At 46.7% G+C, this 18,592-nt stretch overlaps 1 protein-coding gene across 1 annotated transcript in view; it reads left to right on the forward strand.

Annotated features, from left to right (window-relative positions):
- LOC141107725 (cytochrome P450 2A5-like) overlaps positions 1 to 18,592 on the forward strand; it is a 121,276-nt gene that overhangs the window by 73,472 nt on the left and 29,212 nt on the right. Inside the window, exon 5 of the mRNA XM_073598650.1 lies at positions 535 to 711. Coding sequence (XP_073454751.1) covers positions 535 to 711 — 177 coding nt within the window. The remainder of the gene's footprint in view (positions 1 to 534; positions 712 to 18,592) is intronic.

Raw genomic sequence — 18,592 nt, forward strand, 5'->3', positions numbered from 1 at the left:
CTCCCCCCATGAAGTGCCAGTACCCCTCTATCCCCTCAAGGAGCACCAGTGCCCCTCTGATCCCCCACTGAGGACCAATGCCCCAATTAACCCAGCTGTGCACCACTGCCTCCCTAGCTTCCCACTGAGCACCAATGTTCCTCTATTATCCCCAAGAACCAGTGCCCCAACTTTCCCACCAATGAACACCAATGCTTTTTTTGTTTTTCTCACTGATAAATGTTTTTCTCTCCTGACCAGCAGTAAAAACATAGAGCACTATGAGCATTACCACTGCCCTTATATATTGTGTTTTTCATTAAATTGTGCAGACTGCTCTACTCTTTATATTGTGTTGTGTAATTCAATAGTGTTGATCACTGCACATTACATAGTCTTGACCAAAGTATGTATAGCCCAAACAATTTCTGGTTACTAAGTTGCTTCTGACTATTTATAGGAAAATATGTACAAAAGCAACATATATGCCTTTAAAACATGCAGCTTACTCATTTTATGCGACTCACCAAAAGATATCCAATGTACTCTCTTCAGGTGTTTGAAATGTTCCCCAGAATCATGATGTTCATCCCAGGAAAGCACCAAACAATTTTATCCAACATGCAGAAGCTCCTGCAGTATGTCAGGAAGAGAGTGGAGAAGAACAAGGAGACTCTGGATCTGAATAACCCCAGAGATTATGTGGATGCTTTCCTCATTAAAATTGAGAAGGTCAGCATAAAGTTACGAATAAAATTGTTGTCACATAGCAGCCCAGCCATGTAGTAAAGTATAATTAAAGGCAAAACTTTTTTTTTCCGTTTTGGATAGAGTACAGAGGGATTAGAACACCTGACAGTTTTTATTGCTGTCTGTGCCCCCGAAGTAGATTCACCCTCTCTATTCGTCCTATTTTCCATTATCATTGAAAGTAAAATCCCACATTCTGGGTTATCCCCAGAAAAGAGGGAAAATCTTCCAATGGGGACACTAGTTCTGGTGACCAGGGGGTCCCCAGTGAATTCCCTTAATTTGAAGGGATTTTCTCTCACATCCTGTTTGGCTATGGGACAGGAAGTAAAGAGAAATCTCTCCAATGGGACACAGTGAAAAAATCTAACAGGGTTTATAACTATTACTCTATCCAAAATAAAAATAAAAAGTTTTTCCTATAGTTCTACTTTAAATTTAATCCAGACCTGCTGTTTGAATGGACTTCAATGATGTGTTAAACAGGTTTCATTATAATATGTATGATTTTTTTAGAACAAAAACCACATTTGCATTTAGAAATTAATTAATTTGAGAAAAGTTTCCCATCCTGCTCCAAATTGGAATGTTGAATTGACCCCACTAACCATTATAAAATCAAACAAACGTTCCAAAAACAAAAAATTTCCAACAAAATTCTGTTGGTGTATGGCAAGCATTTCTTGTCACTGAAAATGATTTCACCAAACAGAAAGTGAAGGAACATCTTCAATAAGGACACTCGCAGAAAATAAAAGATGACATGGGTTTTAGTCTTCCTGTACAACAAAATAGCATTATTATCTCTGTCTGTATTAACTGACCATCTGTGTGTTGTCAGAGTAAGTAATGCCCTGTACACACGACCAGTTTTCCCATGGGAATAAACTCTGAAGGTTTTTCCAAAGGAGTTCCAACGGAATTCCGCTCAAGCTGTCTTGCATACACACGGTCACACCAAATTCCGACTGTCCAGAACGCGGTGACATACAAAACGTAGAACAGGACTAGAAAACGGAAGTTCAATAGCGAGTAGCCAATAGCTTCCGTCTCGTACTTGCTTCAGAGCATGCGTCGTTTTTGGCATGTCGGAACAGCATACAGATGATCAGTTTTCCCGATAGGAATTGGTTCAGTAGGAAAAATTTAGAACATGTTCTCTTTCTAGGTCCGTCAGAATTTTCAACGTAATAAGTCCGATGGGGCATACACACGATCGGAATATACAATGAAAAGCTCCCGTTGGACTTTTTCTGTCGGACATTCTGCTCGTGTGTACACGGAAGTCCTGAACCATGATATCCAGTAGCGATGAGCGATGAACCCCCCCGGTTCGGTTTTCACCAGAACTTGCTAACAGGCAAAAAATTTGTGCGAACACTGTTAAAGTCTATGGGACACGAACATGAATATTTAAAAGTGCTAATTTCGAAGGCTAGTTATTGTCAAAAAAGTGTATGGGGACCCAGTATCAATGCAAAAAAAGTGAAAAAGTAAAAATGAAATATTCCTTTAAATATCGTGCTTTGGGGGGGGGGGTATCCTTAGTATGCCTGTAAAATAGCGCATCCTTCCTCATGTTTAGAACAGTACCACAGCAAAATGACATTTCTAAAGGAAAAAATGTCATTTAAAAATGCTTGCGGCTGTAATGTATTGTCGGGTCTTGGCAATATAGATAAAAATCATTGAAAAAAATGTCATGGGTTTCCCCCCCCCCCCAGTCCATTACCAGGCCCTTTGGGTGTGGTATGAATATTAAGGGGAACCCTGCACCAAAGTAAAAAAATTGCGCGGTGGTCCCCCCAAAATCCATACCAGGCCCTTTAGGTCTGGTATGGATCTTAAGGGGAACCACGAGCCAAATGTTTTTTAAAAATGGTGTAGGGGTCCCCCCACAATCCATACCAGACCCTTATCCAAGCACGCAACCTGGCAGGCCGCAGGAAAAGGGGGGCGAGAGAGACCCCCTCCTGAACCGTACCAGGCCACATGCCCTCAACATGGGGAGAATGCTTTGGAGTCCCCCCAAAGCACCTTGTTCCCATGTTGATGGGGACAAGGGCCTCATCCCCACAACCCTTGCCTGGTGGTTGGGGGGGTCTGTGGGCGGGGGGCTTATCGGAATCTGGAAGCCCCCTTTAACAAGGGGGCTTCCAGATACCACCTGCCCTATGTGAATGGGTATCGGGTACATTGTACCCCTACACATTCACCAAAAAAAGTGTCAAAATTGTAAAAATTACAGGAGATAGTTTGGGACAAGTCCCAAATTTTCCTTTTGAGACCTCAGTTGTTGTTGCCAATTTTTCTAGATTGCAGATGCTCTCTCCCTCTATTTTGATGGACTCCTTTATCTGGATGTCTCCTTAAAGGAAATCTATCGTCATAGCATAAAATATCCTATAACATCAGCACTGTAATAACAATACAAATAATAGTTATTTTTAACAATCCCCTTTTCATGGAGCGAGTACAAAGAAGGGCAACAAAGCTAATAAAGGGTCTGGAGGATACTAGTTATGAGTAAAGATTGCAAGCACTGAACTTATTCTCTCTGGAGAAGAGACGCTTGAGAGGGGATATGATTTCACTATACAAATACCATACTGGTGACTAGGGACCGTTCGTCGAATTACGAACATTATGGGCTGTTCGCGCCAAATTCGAGTGGCGCGTCATGGCCCATAATTCACTGCGGCATTGCAGTGCATTGCTGGCTGATGATTGGCCAAGCATGCACTATGAGCCGCATGCTTGGCCAATCACAGCGCCGTCAAGGAAGAGAGCCATAATTGGCCACAGGCAGGGTGCCTGTGGCCAATTATGGCTCAGGGGGTTAAGTAAACACCCCACATATATATATGTGTATATAGTGTGTGTGTATATATATATATATATATATATATATATATATACACACTGTATATAGTTTAGCTAGATCTCACTGCAGACTGTTCCTGGTGTACTGTCACTAATATACTTCAGGCAAGCGGGCAAGGCAGCTGCAGTGTATTTAGCATATATATATATACATCCCGTCTTTGTGTATGTGTGTGTGTATATATATATATATATATATATATATATATATATATATATATATATATATATATATATATATATATATATATATATATATATACTGTATTATACAGTTTAACAGTTTAGCTTCATTTCACTGCAGACCGTTCCTGGTGTATTGTGTCTAATATACTTCAGCCAGGCAGGTGACTCACTGAGCTCAGTGCATTTAATAGATATATATACAGGCTTGTATATATACTGTATATATAGTCTAGCCAAGCCTATACCTGACTAGGCCATTGCCTGAGAACGTGTTCAAAGACACTTTCAGCCAGGCAGGTGACTCACTGAGTTCAGTGCATTTAATAGATATATATATATACAGGCTTGTGTGTATATATATATATATATATATATTGTCACGGAATGTCCCTCACTCCGCTTGAGTGCTTCCGTCAGTATACCACTTCCTTGTAGTCTGGATACAGATATCAGATATTCCAACCGCTCCCAAGCATAAAACAAGGCGACTCTTACTTAGATGCTAACATGGACTATATCTTTATTAGAACCAGAATACAGTCTTATATACCAGAGAAGATGAGGTTCCCCCCTCCTGCTCATATTACTCTAACAATACAAATGTAACCTAATTAACCTAATTAACATGAGCTAGTTTACTAAATCATTTACCCAGACCAGATGACTCAGAGACATGACCTGTAGGACACAGACTTGTGGGCACCGAGCTTCACACAGTAACAGAGTTAATTATCATAAGTACAACCAGACGGGTTGACTCCGAAGTTAGTCAATAGTTCCAGTCCTCTAATGCCTGTACCCACACAGTACCCCAAACAAATTGTTCCAAACAAAGCATTACTCACCCAGCCAACCTCTGCCTCTCTCAGAGAACATATCTGCCGCTGGGGAGAGGCCTGGACTGGCCCTTCTCCCTGGAGTCCTTTCTGCTGCTGGAGAGAAGATAGGGTGACTGAGCTCACTCCGTCATGCTGTTGGGGATCTGGGCCGACTGCCCAGCATCCCTGGGGTATACAGGTGGAGACTGAAGCCCCATCCACCTTCACAGGAAATCCATCCTCTGTTAGTTGAGGGCAGAGTCCAGCAGTCCTCGGCCCTGTTGCCAGCCCTTCTGCTGGAAACCCCACACCATCTGCTCTAGCTAACTGTTGAGAAGGGAGGCCGACTGCCCCGCCTCCCTGGAACTCTGTAGTTGTTGCCAGTGCTTCAACTGTGGAAGTTCCTTGTAACTCCACAGATCCTACTGTTGGTGCTGGACAGAGCACAGTGAAGCTTGGCCCCAATACCAGCTCTTCTGCTGGAGGCTCATCAGGTTGTTCTTCCTCAGCAGAAAAGTTTATTAAATCCCCTACCTCTATAACTGGGGATAGAGGTAGGGGATAGAGGTTCACCATCTCCTGTCCATGGAACCCAGAAGATGCTATCAGTGCTGGGCAGAGGTTAGCAGAGCTCTGCCATTTTGTCAGCACTTCAGCTTTGGGGATGGCAATCTCCAGATTTTCCACTGCCGATTCTCTGGCATGCTGCTGGACAGGCATCCATCCAAGATCATCCCACTGCTGCCACCAATGTCACGGAACGTCCCTCACTCCGCTTGAGTGCTTCCGTCAGTATACCACTTCCTTGTAGTCTGGATACAGATTACAGATATTCCAACCGCTCCCAAGCATAAAACAAGGCGACACTTGCTTAGATGCAATATCATGGACTATATCTTTATTAGAACCAGAATACAGTCTTATATACCGGAGAAGATGAGGTTCCCCCCTCCTGCTCATATTACTCTAACAATACAAATGTAACCTAATTAACCTAATTAACATGAGCTAGTTTACTAAATCATTTACCCAGACCAGATGACTCAGAGACATGACCTGTAGGACACAGACTTGTGGGCACCGAGCTTCACACAGTAACAGAGTTAATTATCATAAGTACAACCACAGGACATTTTCTCACAATAGCAGAAGCTCCAATAGGTGTCGGCCAGTCTCCTACATTGTATAGAGGACAATGTGATCAGCTCACTCAATTAACATGTTAAGTTCAGAATCAATCAAACCAAGAATAGTCTCTACATACATCCTGGGAGATATTGTGGACAAATATTACTGTCCCATTTTAAGTAGTCCAAGATATATTTTCTCACTCACCCTGTGCCAGTATGGCACAAGGTGACTTAGACATAAGAGGTGTATGGGGAGCTGAAACAAGGGCATTCCCTACTTAACAAGAGACTGAGTTCCACGGGCCCTCCCATCACATCTATATATATATGTCTAGCCAAGCCTATACCTGACTAGGTCATTGCCTGAGTGTGTGTTCAAAGACCGCCGATCACACAGGAAGAGGAGGAGGAGGAGGAGGAGGAGGATTGTGTCAGCATGGAGGTGGGGCCTAGCACTCAGCGTCAGCAGCAGTCATCAAGGGATCATTTACAGTCCCAAGAAACCCATGGACTTGTACGTGGCTGGGAGGAGGTGGCTGAGGATCATGTCGTCCTTAGTGACCCAGAGGACTTTGGACCGAATGCCTCAGCAAACCTACGCTGCATGGCCTCCCTGATCCTGCAAAGCCTGTAGAAGGATCCTCGTATTTGTGGTTTCAATAGGGATGAGCTTCGTGTTCGAGTCGAACCCATGTTCGTTCGTCAAATTCTGAACGTTATGGGCCGTTCGCGCCAAATTCGTGTGGCGTGTCATGGCCCATAATTCACTGCGGCATCGCAGTGCATTGCTGGCTGATGATTGGCCAAGCATGCACTATGACCCACATGCTTGGCCAATCACAGCGCCGTCGGTAGAGAGAGCTGTAATTGGCCAAAGCCAAGGTGGCTTTGGCCAATTATGGCTCAGGGGGTTTAGAACATGCCCCACACTATATAAGGCCGCCTGCACGGCGGCCCTGTGTAGTGTGTGTTCCGGCATTGAAAGAGAGATAGATAGACAGAGAGACAGTGTCATTTCATTTGAGTTAGATAGATTAGGCAGGACAATCAGTGAGTTAGCTGCACTTACAGTGTATTGTGTATATATATGCATCCCAGGTGTTGCATATATATATATATATATACACTGTATTCAGTTTAGCTAGATCCGTTCCTGTTATCTTCTTACTGACAGGCAGGCTTGTCTTGTTACAGTATTTACAGCTACCTGAAGAAAATTGCTGGTGTTCTTTTGATCCTATTAGTACCACAGTCAGGCAGCTAGACTATTTACAGTTAGTGCAGTGCGTCCTGCTCACAGTGTTCAGCTAAAACTACAAGTTAGTGTGGTGCGTCCTGCTCACAGTGTTCAGCTAAACCTACAAGTTATTTTTTTGCGAGCTCTGCACAGTGTTCATCTAAAGCTACAAGTTAGTGTAGTGCGTCCTGCTCACAGTGTTCAGCTAAAACTACAAGTTAGTGTAGTGAGACCTCTGCACAGTGTTCATCTAAAGCTACAAGTTAGTGCAGTGCGTCCTGCTCACAGTGTTCAGCTAAAACTACAAGTTAGTGTAGTGAGACCTCTGCACAGTGTTCATCTAAAGCTACAAGTTAGTGCAGTGCGTCCTGTTCACAGTGTTCAGCTAAAACTATAAGTTAGTGTAGTGAGACCTCTGCACAGTGTTCATCTAAAGCTACAAGTTAGTGCAGTGCGTCCTGCTCACAGTGTTCAGCTAAAACTACAAGTTAGTGTAGTGAGACCTCTGCACAGTGTTCATCTAAAGCTATAAGTAGGGATGAGCTTCGAGTTCGAGTCGAACTCATGTTCGACTCGAACATTGGCTGTTCGCAAGTTCGCCGAACAGCGAACAATTTGGGGTGTTCGTGGCAAATTCGAATGCCGCGGAACACCCTTTAAAAGTCTATAGGAGAAATCAAAAGTGCTAATTTTAAAGGCTTATATGCAAGTTATTGTCATAAAAAGTGTTTGGGGACCCGGGTCCTGCCCCAGGGGACATGGATCAATGCAAAAAAAAGTTTTAAAAACGGCCGTTTTTTCAGGAGCAGTGATTTTAATAATGCTTAAAGTCAAACAATAAAAGTGTAATATCCCTTTAAATTTCGTAGCTGGGGGGTGTCTATAGTATGCCTGTAAAGGGGCGCATGTTTCCCATGTTTAGAACAGTCTGACAGCAAAATGACATTTCGAAGGAAAAAACCCATTTAAAACTACTCGCGGCTATTGCATTGCCGACAATACACATAGAAGTTCATTAATAAAAACAGCATGGGAATTCCCCACAGGGGAACCCCGAACCAAAATTTAAAAAAAAAATGACGTGGGAGTCCCCCAAAATTTCATACCAGGCCCTTCAGGTCTGGTATGGATATTAGGGGAACCCCGGCCAAAATTTTTAAAAAAATGACGTGGGGTTCCCCCTAAATTCCATACCAGACCTGAAGGGTCTGGTATGGATTTTAAGGGGAACCCCACGCCAAAAAAAAAAAAAACGGCGTGGGGTCCCCCCAAAAATCCATACCAGACCCTTATCCGAGCACGCAACCTGGCAGACCGCAGGAAAAGAGGGGGGGACGAGAGTGCGCCCCCCCTCCTGAACCGTACCAGGCCACATGCCCTCAACATTGGGAGGGTGCTTTGGGGTAGCACCCCAAAACACCTTGTCCCCATGTTGATGAGGACAAGGGCCTCATCCCCACAACCCTGGCTGGTGGTTGTGGGGGTCTGCGGCCGGGGGGCTTATCGGAATCTGGAAGCCCCCTTTAACAAGGGGGACCCCCAGATCCCGCCCCCCCCTGTGTGAAATGGTACCTACCATTTCACTAAAAAACTGTCAAAAATGTTAAAAATGACAAGAGACAGTTTTTGACAATTCCTTTATTTAAATGCTTCTTCTTTCTTCTATCTTCCTTCATCTTCTTCTTCTTCTGGTTCTTCTGGTTCTTAATCCGGCGTTCTCGTCCAGCATCTCCTCTGCGGCGTCTTCTATCTTCTTCTCCTCGGGCCACTCCGCACCCATGGCATGGGGGGAGCCTCTCGCTCTTCTCTTCATCTTCTTCTTCATCTTCTTCTCTTCTTCCTTCTTCCCTTCTTCATTTTCTTCTCCGGGCCGCTCCGCATCCATGCTAGCATGGAGGGAGGCTCCCGCTGTGTGACGGCATCTCCTCGTCTGACGGTTCTTAAATAACGGGTGACCCCGCCCCCCTCTGACGCACGGGACATGATGGGACTTCCCTGTGGCATTCCCCATGACGTCACAGGGAAGTCCCGTCAAGTCACTGTGCGTCAGAGGGGCGCGGGGTCACCGGGTGGCCCCGCCCCCCCGTTATTTAAGAACCGTCAGACGAGGAGACGCCGTCACACAGCGGGAGCCTCCCTCCATGCCAGCATGGGTGCGGAGCGGCCCGGAGAAGAAAATGAAGAAGAGAAGAAGAGAAGAAAAGAAGAAGAGAAGAAGATGAAGAAGAGAAGAGCGGGAGCCTCCCCCCATGCCATGGGTGCGGAGCAGGCCGAAGAGAAGAAGATAGAAGACGCCGCGGAGGAGATGCTGGACGAGAACGCCGGAGGAAGAACCAGAAGAAGAAGATGAAGGAAGATAGAAGAAAGAAGAAGCATTTAAATAAAGGAATTGTCAAAAACTGTCTCTTGTCATTTTTAACATTTTTGACAGTTTTTTAGTGAAATGGTAGGGGTAAGAACCCCCTTACCATTTCACACGGGGGGGGCGGGATCTCGGGGTCCCCTTGTTAAAGGGGGCTTCCAGATTCCGATAAGCCCCCCGCCCGCAGACCCCCAAAACCACCGGCCAGGGTTGTGGGGATGAGGCCCTTGTCCTCATCAACATGGGGACAAGGTGTTTTGGGGGGCTACCCCAAAGCACCCTTCCAATGTTGAGGGCATGTGGCCTGGTACAGTTCAGGAGGGGGGACGCACTCTCGTCCCCCCCTCTTTTCCTGCGGCCTGCCAGGTTGCGTGCTCGGATAAGGGTCTGGTATGGATTTTTGGGGGGACCCCACGCCATTTTTTTTTTTCTTTGGCGCGGGGTTTAATGTCATTTTGCTGTCAGACTGTTCTAAACACGGGAAACATGCGCCCCTTTACAGGCATACTATAGACACCCCCCAGCTACGAAATTTAAAGGGATATTACACTTTTATTGTTTGACTTTAACCACTTACCAACCGGCCCATAGCCGAATGACGGCTGCAGGGCGGTTGGATAACTCTGGGAGGGCATACTATTACGTCCTCCCAGAATTCCCCTCTCGCGCGCCCCCTGGGGCGCGCACCCGAACACATCCGTGACCGCCGGGTCCTGAGGACCCGGCGCATCACGGATCCCGGTAAATGGCCGCTAATCGCGGCCGTTTACCATGTGATCGCGCCGTCAAATGACGGCGCGATCACATGTAAACAGACCGGCGTCATCTGATGACGCCGGTTCCTCTCCTCCCCTCCTGTGTACCGATCGGTACACAGTGAGCGGGGAGGGGGATGGATGGATGTCTGCAGCGCTGTGGGCTGTATGTGTAGTGCCCACAGCACTGCACAGAGACATCCAGCCATCCATCCATCCATGCTCAGCCATCCCTCACTACTATGCAATGCTGTGCAATACTCTACAATACCCCCACAATACTCTGCAATGCTGTGCAATACTCTGCAATGCTGTGCAATACTCTGCAATGCCCCCACAATACTCTGCAATGCTGTGCAATACTCTGCAATGCCCCCACATTACTCTGCAATGCTGTGCAATACTCTGCAATGCCCCCACAATACTCTGCAATGCTGTGCAATACTCTGCAATGCCCCCACAATACTCTGCAATGCTGTGCAATACTCTGCAATGCCCCCGCCATACTCTGCCATGCCCCCGCCATACTCTGCCATACCCCGCCATACTCCGCAATACCCCGCCATACTCCGCCATACCCTGCCATACCCCGCCATACTCCGCAATACCCCGCCATACCCCGCCATACTCCGCGATACCCCGCCATACTCCGCCATACCCCGCAATACCCCGCCATACTCCGCCATACCCCGCCATACCCCGCCATACTCCGCAATACCCCGCCATACCCTGCCATGCTGAGCCATGCTCAGCTGTACTCGCCCTCTGTATGTGGCCAGGCTGTGGAAGTCTCACACATGTGGTATCGCCGTACTCAGGAGGAGCAGGAGAATCTATTTTGGGGTGTCATTTTTGGTATGTACATGTTATGTGGTAGAAATATTGTATAAATGGACAACTTTGTGTTAAAAAAAAAAAAAAGCGTTTTAACCACTTCCCGCCCGCCGGCCATCATACAACGTCCTTGACTTTGTGCGGAGATATCTGAATGATGGTTGCAGCTACAGGCATCATTCAGATATCAGCTTTTTCAGCCGGCGATTCCCTACACCACAATACTCTGCAATGCCCCCGCCATACTCTGCAATGCCCCCGCCATACTCTGCAATGCCCCCGCCATACTCTGCAATGCCCCCGCCATACTCTGCAATGCCCCCGCCATACTCTGCCATGCCCCCGCCATACTCTGCCATGCCCCCGCCATACTCTGCCATGCCCCCGCCATACTCTACCATACCCCGCCATACCCCGCCATACTCCGCCATACCCCGCCATACCCCGCCATACTCCGCAATACCCCACCATACTCCGCCATACCCCGCCATACTCCACCATACCCCGCCATACTCCGCCATACCCCGCAATACCCCGCCATACTCCGCAATACCCCGCCATACCCCGCCATACTCCGCAATACCCCGCCATACCCTGCCATGCTGAGCCATGCTCAGCTGTACTCGCCCTCTGTATGTGGCCAGGCTGTGGAAGTCTCACACATGTGGTATCGCCGTACTCAGGAGGAGCAGGAGAATCTATTTTGGGGTGTCATTTTTGGTATGTACATGTTATGTGGTAGAAATATTGTATAAATGGACAATTTTGTGTTAAAAAAAAAAAAAGCGTTTTAACCACTTCCCGCCCGCCGGCCGTCATACAACGTCCTTGACTTTGTGCGGAGATATCTGAATGATGGTTGCAGCTACAGGCATCATTCAGATATCAACTTTTTCAACCGGCGATTCCCTACACCATGAGAATGATCATAGCAGCTGTTCCACTGCTTGATCGTTCTTACGGGAGGCGAGAGGGGATGTCCCCCCCTCCCGCGCTTCTACCGACTCACCGCTACGATCGAAGCCAGGATCGTTTTTTTTTTTTTAAATTTCAGGCTTCCCAGCCTAGAGGTGAGATGTGGGGTCTTATTGACCCCATATCTCACTGTAAAGAGGACCTGTCATGCCATATTCCTATTACAAGGATGATTATATTCCTTGTAATAGGAATAAAAGTGGTCAAAATTTTTTTTTTTTGGAAAAAAGCATCAAACTAAAATAAATAAAGTAAAATGAACAATAAAAAAAAAAAAAAATTTTTTAAAGCGCCCCTGTCCCTGTGTGCTCGCATGCAGAAGCGAACGCATACGTAAGTCCCGCCCACATATGAAAACGGTGTTCAAACCACACATGTGAGGTATCGCTGCGATCGGTAGAGTGAGAGTAATATTTTTGCCCGTAGACCTTCTCTGTAACTCAAAACATGTAACCAGTAAAAAATTTTAAAGCGTCGCCTATGGGGATTTTTGAGTAGCAAAGTTTGGCGCCATTCCACAAGCGCGTGCAATTTTGAAAGGTGACATGTTGGGTATCTATTTACGCGGTGTAACTTCATCTTTCACATTATGCAAAAACATTAGGCTAACTTTACTGTTTTGGTTTTTGTAAAGCACAAAACAGTTTTTTTTTCCAAAAAAAACGCGTTAAAAAATTGCTGCGCAAATACCGTGCGAGATAAAAAGTTGCAACAACCGCCATTGTATTCTCTAGGGTCTTTGCTAAAAAAACATATATAATGTTTTGGGGTTCTATGTAATTTTGTAGCTAATAAATGATGATTTTTACATGTAGGAGAGAAATGTCAGAATTGGCCTGGGTGCTCCAGAACGCCTGAAGGTGCTCCCCTGCATGTTGGGCCTCTGTATGTGGCCACGCTGTGTAAAAGTCTCACACATGTGGTATCGCCGTACTCGGGAGTAATAGCAGAATGTGTTTTGGGGTGTAATTTGTGGTATGCATATGCGGTGTGTGAGAAATAACCTGCTAATATGACAATTTTGTGGGAAAATAAAAAAGTAAAAAAAAAACCTTGATTTTGCAAAGAATTGTGGGAAAAAATGACAACTTCAAAAAACTCACCATGCATCTTTCTAAATACCTTGGAATGTCTTCTTTCCAAACAGGGGTCATTTGGGGGGTATTTGTACTTTTCTGGAATGTTAGGGTCTCAAGAAATTAGATAGGCCGTCAGTACTTCAGGTGTGATCAATTTTCAGATATTCGCACCATAGCTTTTGGACTCTATAACTTTCACAAAGACCAAATAATATCCACTGATTTGGGTTAATTTTACCAAAGATATGTAGCGGTATAAATTTTGGCCAAAATATATGAAGAAAAATTACTAATTTGCAAAATCATATAACAGAAATGAAGAAAAATGTATGTTTTTTACAGATTTTTCGGTCTTTTTTCTTTTACGGCGCAAAAAATAAAGAACCCAGCGGTGATTAAATACCACCAAAAGAAAGCTCCATTTGTGTGAAAAAAAGGACAAAAATTTCATATAGATACAGTGTTGCATGACTGAGTAATTGTCATTCAAAATGTGAGAGCACCAAAAGCTGAAAATTGGTCTGGTTAGGAAGGGGGTTTAAGTGCCCAGTTGTCAAGTGGTTAAGCATTATTAAAATCACTGCTCCTGAAAAAACGTCCATTTTTAAAACTTTTTTTTGCATTGATCCATATCCCCTGGGGCAGGACCCAGGTCCCCAAACACTTTTTATGACAATAACTTGCACATAAGCCTTTAAAATTGGCACTTTTGATTATTTATGTTCGTGTCCCATAGACTTTAACGGTGTTCGTGTGTTCGAACAAACTTTTTTCCTGTTCGCATGTTCTGGTGCGAACCAAACAGGGGGGTGTTCGGCTCATCCCTAGCTATAAGTTAGTGCAGTGCGTCCTGCTCACAGTGTTCAGCTAAAACTACAAGTTAGTGTGGTGCGTCCTCCTCACAGTGTTCAGCTAAAACTACAAGTTAGTGTAGTGAGACCTCTGCACAGTGTTCATCTAAAGCTACAAGTTAGTGCAGTGCGTCCTGCTCACAGTGTTCAGCTAAAACTACAAGTTAGTGTAGTGAGACCTCTGCACAGGGTTCATCTAAAGCTACAAGTTAGTGCAGTGCGTCCTGCCCACAGTGTTCAGCTAAAACTAAAAGTTAGTGTGGTGCGTCCTCCTCACAGTGTTCAGCTAAACCTACAAGTTAGTGTAGTGAGACCTCTGCACAGTGTTCATCTAAAGCTACAAGTTAGTGCAGTGCGTCCTGCTCACAGTGTTCAGCTAAAACTACAAGTTAGTGTAGTGAGACCTCTGCACAGTGTTCATCTAAAGCTACAAGTTAGTGCAGTGCGTCCTCCTCACAGTGTTCAGCTAAAACTACAAGTTAGTGTAGTGAGACCTCTGCACAGTGTTCATCTAAAGCTACAAGTTAGTGCAGTGCGTCCTGCTTACAGTGTTCAGCTAAAACTACAAGTTAGTGTAGTGAGACCTCTGCACAGTGTTCATCTAAAGCTACAAGTTAGTGCAGTGCGTCCTGCTCACAGTGTTCAGCTAAAACTACAAGTTAGTGTAGTGAGACCTCTGCACAGTGTTCATCTAAAGCTACAAGTTAGTGCAGTGCGTCCTGCTCACAGTGTTCAGCTAAAACTAAAAGTTAGTGTGGTGCGTCCTCCTCACAGTGTTCAGCTAAACCTACAAGTTAGTGTAGTGAGACCTCTGCACAGTGTTCATCTAAAGCTACAAGTTAGTGCAGTGCGTACTGCTCACAGTGTTCAGCTAAAACTACAAGTTAGTGTGGTGCGTCCTCCTCACAGTGTTCAGCTAAAACTACAAGTTAGTGTAGTGAGACCTCTGCACAGTGTTCATCTAAAGCTATAAGTTAGTGCAGTGTGTCCTGCTCACAGTGTTCAGCTAAAACTACAAGTTAGTGTGGTGCGTCCTGCTCACAGTGTTCAGCTAAAACTACAAGTTAGTGTGGTGCGTCCTCCTCACAGTGTTCAGCTAAAACTACCAGTTAGTGTAGTGAGACCTCTGCACAGTGTTCATCTAAAGCTACAAGTTAGTGCAGTGCGTCCTGCTCACAGTGTTCAGCTAAAACTACAAGTTAGTGTAGTGAGACCTCTGCACAGGGTTCATCTAAAGCTACAAGTTAGTGCAGTACGTCCTCCTCACAGTGTTCAGCTAAAACTACAAGTTAGTGTAGTGAGACCTCTGCACAGTGTTCCTCTAAAGCTACAAGTTAGTGCAGTGCGTCCTGCTCACAGTGTTCAGCTAAAACTACAAGTTAGTGTAGTGAGACCTCTGCACAGTGTTCCTCTAAAGCTACAAGTTAGTGCAGTGCGTCCTGCTCACAGTGTTCAGCTAAAACTACAAGTTAGTGTAGTGAGACCTCTGCACAGTGTTCATCTAAAGCTACAAGTTAGTGCAGTGCGTCCTGCTCACAGTGTTCAGCTAAAACTAAAAGTTAGTGTGGTGCGTCCTCCTCACAGTGTTCAGCTAAACCTACAAGTTATTTTTTTGCGAGCTCTGCACAGTGTTCATCTAAAGCTACAAATCAGTGTAGTGCGTCCTGCTCACAGTGTTCAGCTAAAACTACAAGTTAGTGTGGTGCGTCCTCCTCACAGTGTTCAGCTAAACCTACAAGTTATTTTTTTGCGAGCTCTGCACAGTGTTCAGCTAAAGCTACCTGTAGAAGGTTGGTGGTGTTCTCATACTACAGGCAGGCAGCTGATTTTGCTAGCTGCAGTATCAGTATATATATATATATATATATATATATATATATATATATATATATATATATATATATCCCAGCTTAGTGCAGCTACAGGCCATTAGTATGTCTGGAAGGCCAAGAAGGAGAGGCAGACAGTCACAAGCCAATAAGAGAGGGCAAGCAGGCTCTGTGTCTAGTGCTGGTCGTGGAGATGGTGCATCCCCATCAGTACGTGGCCGTGGGACACGCTTGGCCTTTTTTTCGGCAGCTGGCCGTGTTGAGCCACAACATGCGGAAGACTTGGTCGAGTGGATGACCAAGCCGTCCTCATCCTCCTCATTCTCTCTCACCCATGCCCAGGGTACTTTGTCTGGCAAAGCAGCGGCCTCTTCCCTCGGCTCAATGTCATCAGTGACTCCTTCCCTAGCCCCACCATGTCCTCCTGAGGAGTCCCTCGAACTGTTTGACCACAGTGTTGGGTACATGCTCCAGGAGGATGCCCAGCATTTGGAAGGCTCTGATGATGATACTGAGCTCGATGAAGGCAGTAACATGAGCACGGACAGAGGGGGTGCCCAAGAAGGACAGCAATCTGGCAGTCATGCTCCCCCTGCTGCAGCATACTGCCAGGTTTGCTCCAGTAATGAGGAGGGAGGGGATGATTAGGTCACTGACTCAACATGGGTGCCTGATAGGAGAGAGGAGGAGGAGGAGGAGGAGGAGGAGGCGGCACATCACCAACGAGGCAGGATGCCCTCCAGGGGCCAGCCTAAGGGCAGCACATTGACTGCATCACACCCCAAAGCTCCACATGTGCAGGGCGCTGCAGTCTCTGCGCGTTATTCAAAAAGTTCTTTGGTCTGGGCCTTTTCTGAGACGAGAGCATCAGATCGCACCGCTGCTATTTGCAACATATGTCTCAAGCGTATCTCGCGTGGCCAAAACTCCCGCTTGGGTACCACATGCTTGACCAGACATATGTTGACCTGCCATGCAGTTCGTTGGCAAGCGTATCTAAAAGACCCACACCAAAGAACAAAGAGGACCTCTCCTTGCTCCTCATCAGCTGGGATCTCCAACCCCACTATACCTTCAGTCCTCTCTGAGACCTGCACTGAGAGGAATGAAGGTGTATCATTACGTGTGTCACAGCCAAGTACTTGTGGGCAATCTGCTTTTGGTACACCGACGTCAGATTGTACCAGGCAAATTTCCCTGCCCCAGCTGCTGCACCGCCAAAAGAAGTTTGCTCCCAGCCATCCACATGCCCAGCGGTTGAATGCTAGCTTGGCAAAATTGCTAGCACTTCAACTGCTGCCTTTTCAGTTGGTAGACTCTGCCCCCTTCCGTGAGTTTGTGGAATGTGCGGTTCCTCAGTGGCAGGTACCCAAATGCCACTTTTTCTCACGGAAGGCGATTCCGGCTCTCTACCGGCATGTGGAAGGCAATGTCCATGCCTCGCTGGACAGGGCGGTCAGCGGTAAGGTGCATATTACCGCTGACTCATGGTCCAGCAGGCATGGACAGGGACATTACCTAAGTTTCACGGTGCATTGGGTGACTCTGCTGGCAGCTGGGAAGGATGCAGGACAAGGTGCAGTAGTGTTGGAGGTTGTTCCGCCACCACGCCTCCAAAATGCCACTACTAATGATTGTGACACACCTCTCTCCTCCACCCCCTCCTCTTTTTCTTCCTCCATGGTCTCTTCCTGTGCTTTTTCCTCGGAACCAGCGGTGCTCTGTAGCCGTTCAAGGGGCTACGCAAGTACGCAGGCCAAAAGATGCCATGCGGTGCTTGAGCTGGTGTGCTTGGGGGACAGGAGCCACACTGGGGCAGAGGTTCTGTCAGCTCTGCAGGGGCAAGTTCAGAGGTGGTTGACGCCACTCCAACTTAAGGCAGGAATGGTGGTTTGCGACAATGGCACCAACCTCCTCTCTGCCCTCCGACAGGGACAAATGGCCCATGTGCCCTGTTTGGCTCACGTCCCTAACTTGGTGGTGCAGCAGTTCTTGGGCAGGTACCCGGGCTTACAGGATGTCCTGAGGCAGGACAGGAAAGTCTGTGTGCATTTCCACCGGTCATATAATGCCAGTGCTCAGCTGGCGAACCTCCAAAAGGAGTTTAACCTGCCCAAGAACTGCCTAATCTGTGACATGCCCACCAGGTGGAACTCAACGTTGGCCATGCTGCAGCGGCTGTACACGCAGCAGAGGGCCATCAATGAGTACCTGTGCGACTATGGCACCAGGACAGGGTCAGGGGAGTTTGTTTTTTTTCCCACGCCAGTGGGCCATGATCAGGGATGCATGCACTGTCCTGTCACCATTTGAGGAGGCCACGAGGATGGTGAGCAGTGACAGTGCATGCATCAGTGACACTGTCCCCCTTGTCCCCCTGTTGGAGCACACGCTGCATGCAATAATGGACAGGGCACTTGAGGCAGAACAGAGGCAGGAAGAGGAGGACTTCCTTAGCTCTCAAGGCCCCCTTTATCCAGACAGTGTTCCTGCGTGCCCGCCGATCACACAGGAAGAGGACGAGGAGGAGGAGGAGGAGGAGGAGGAGGAAGATTGTGTCAGTATGGAGGTGGAGCCTGGCACTCAGCATCAGTAGCAGTCTTTAAGGGATCAGTCCCAAGAAACACATGGACTTGTACGTGGCTGGGAGGAGGTGGCTGCGGACCATGTCGTCCTTAGTGACCCAGAGGACTCCGGACCGAATGCCTCCGCAAACCTACGCTGCATGGCCTCCCTGATCCTGCAAAGCCTGCGTAAGGATCCTTGTATTCATGGTATCAAGGAGAAGGACCAATACTGGCTGGCAACCCTCCTCCCCTCCGGAACGCACATTCAGTGCTGCTAGAGGCTTTGTAACTGATCACAGGGTGCGCCTGTCCACCAAATCGGTCGATCGGCTGACCTTCATAAAAATGAATCAGTCT

The sequence above is a fragment of the Aquarana catesbeiana genome, linkage group LG09 (genome assembly GCF_042186555.1).
Source record: "Aquarana catesbeiana isolate 2022-GZ linkage group LG09, ASM4218655v1, whole genome shotgun sequence".
Classification (NCBI taxonomy): Eukaryota; Metazoa; Chordata; class Amphibia; order Anura; family Ranidae; genus Aquarana; species Aquarana catesbeiana.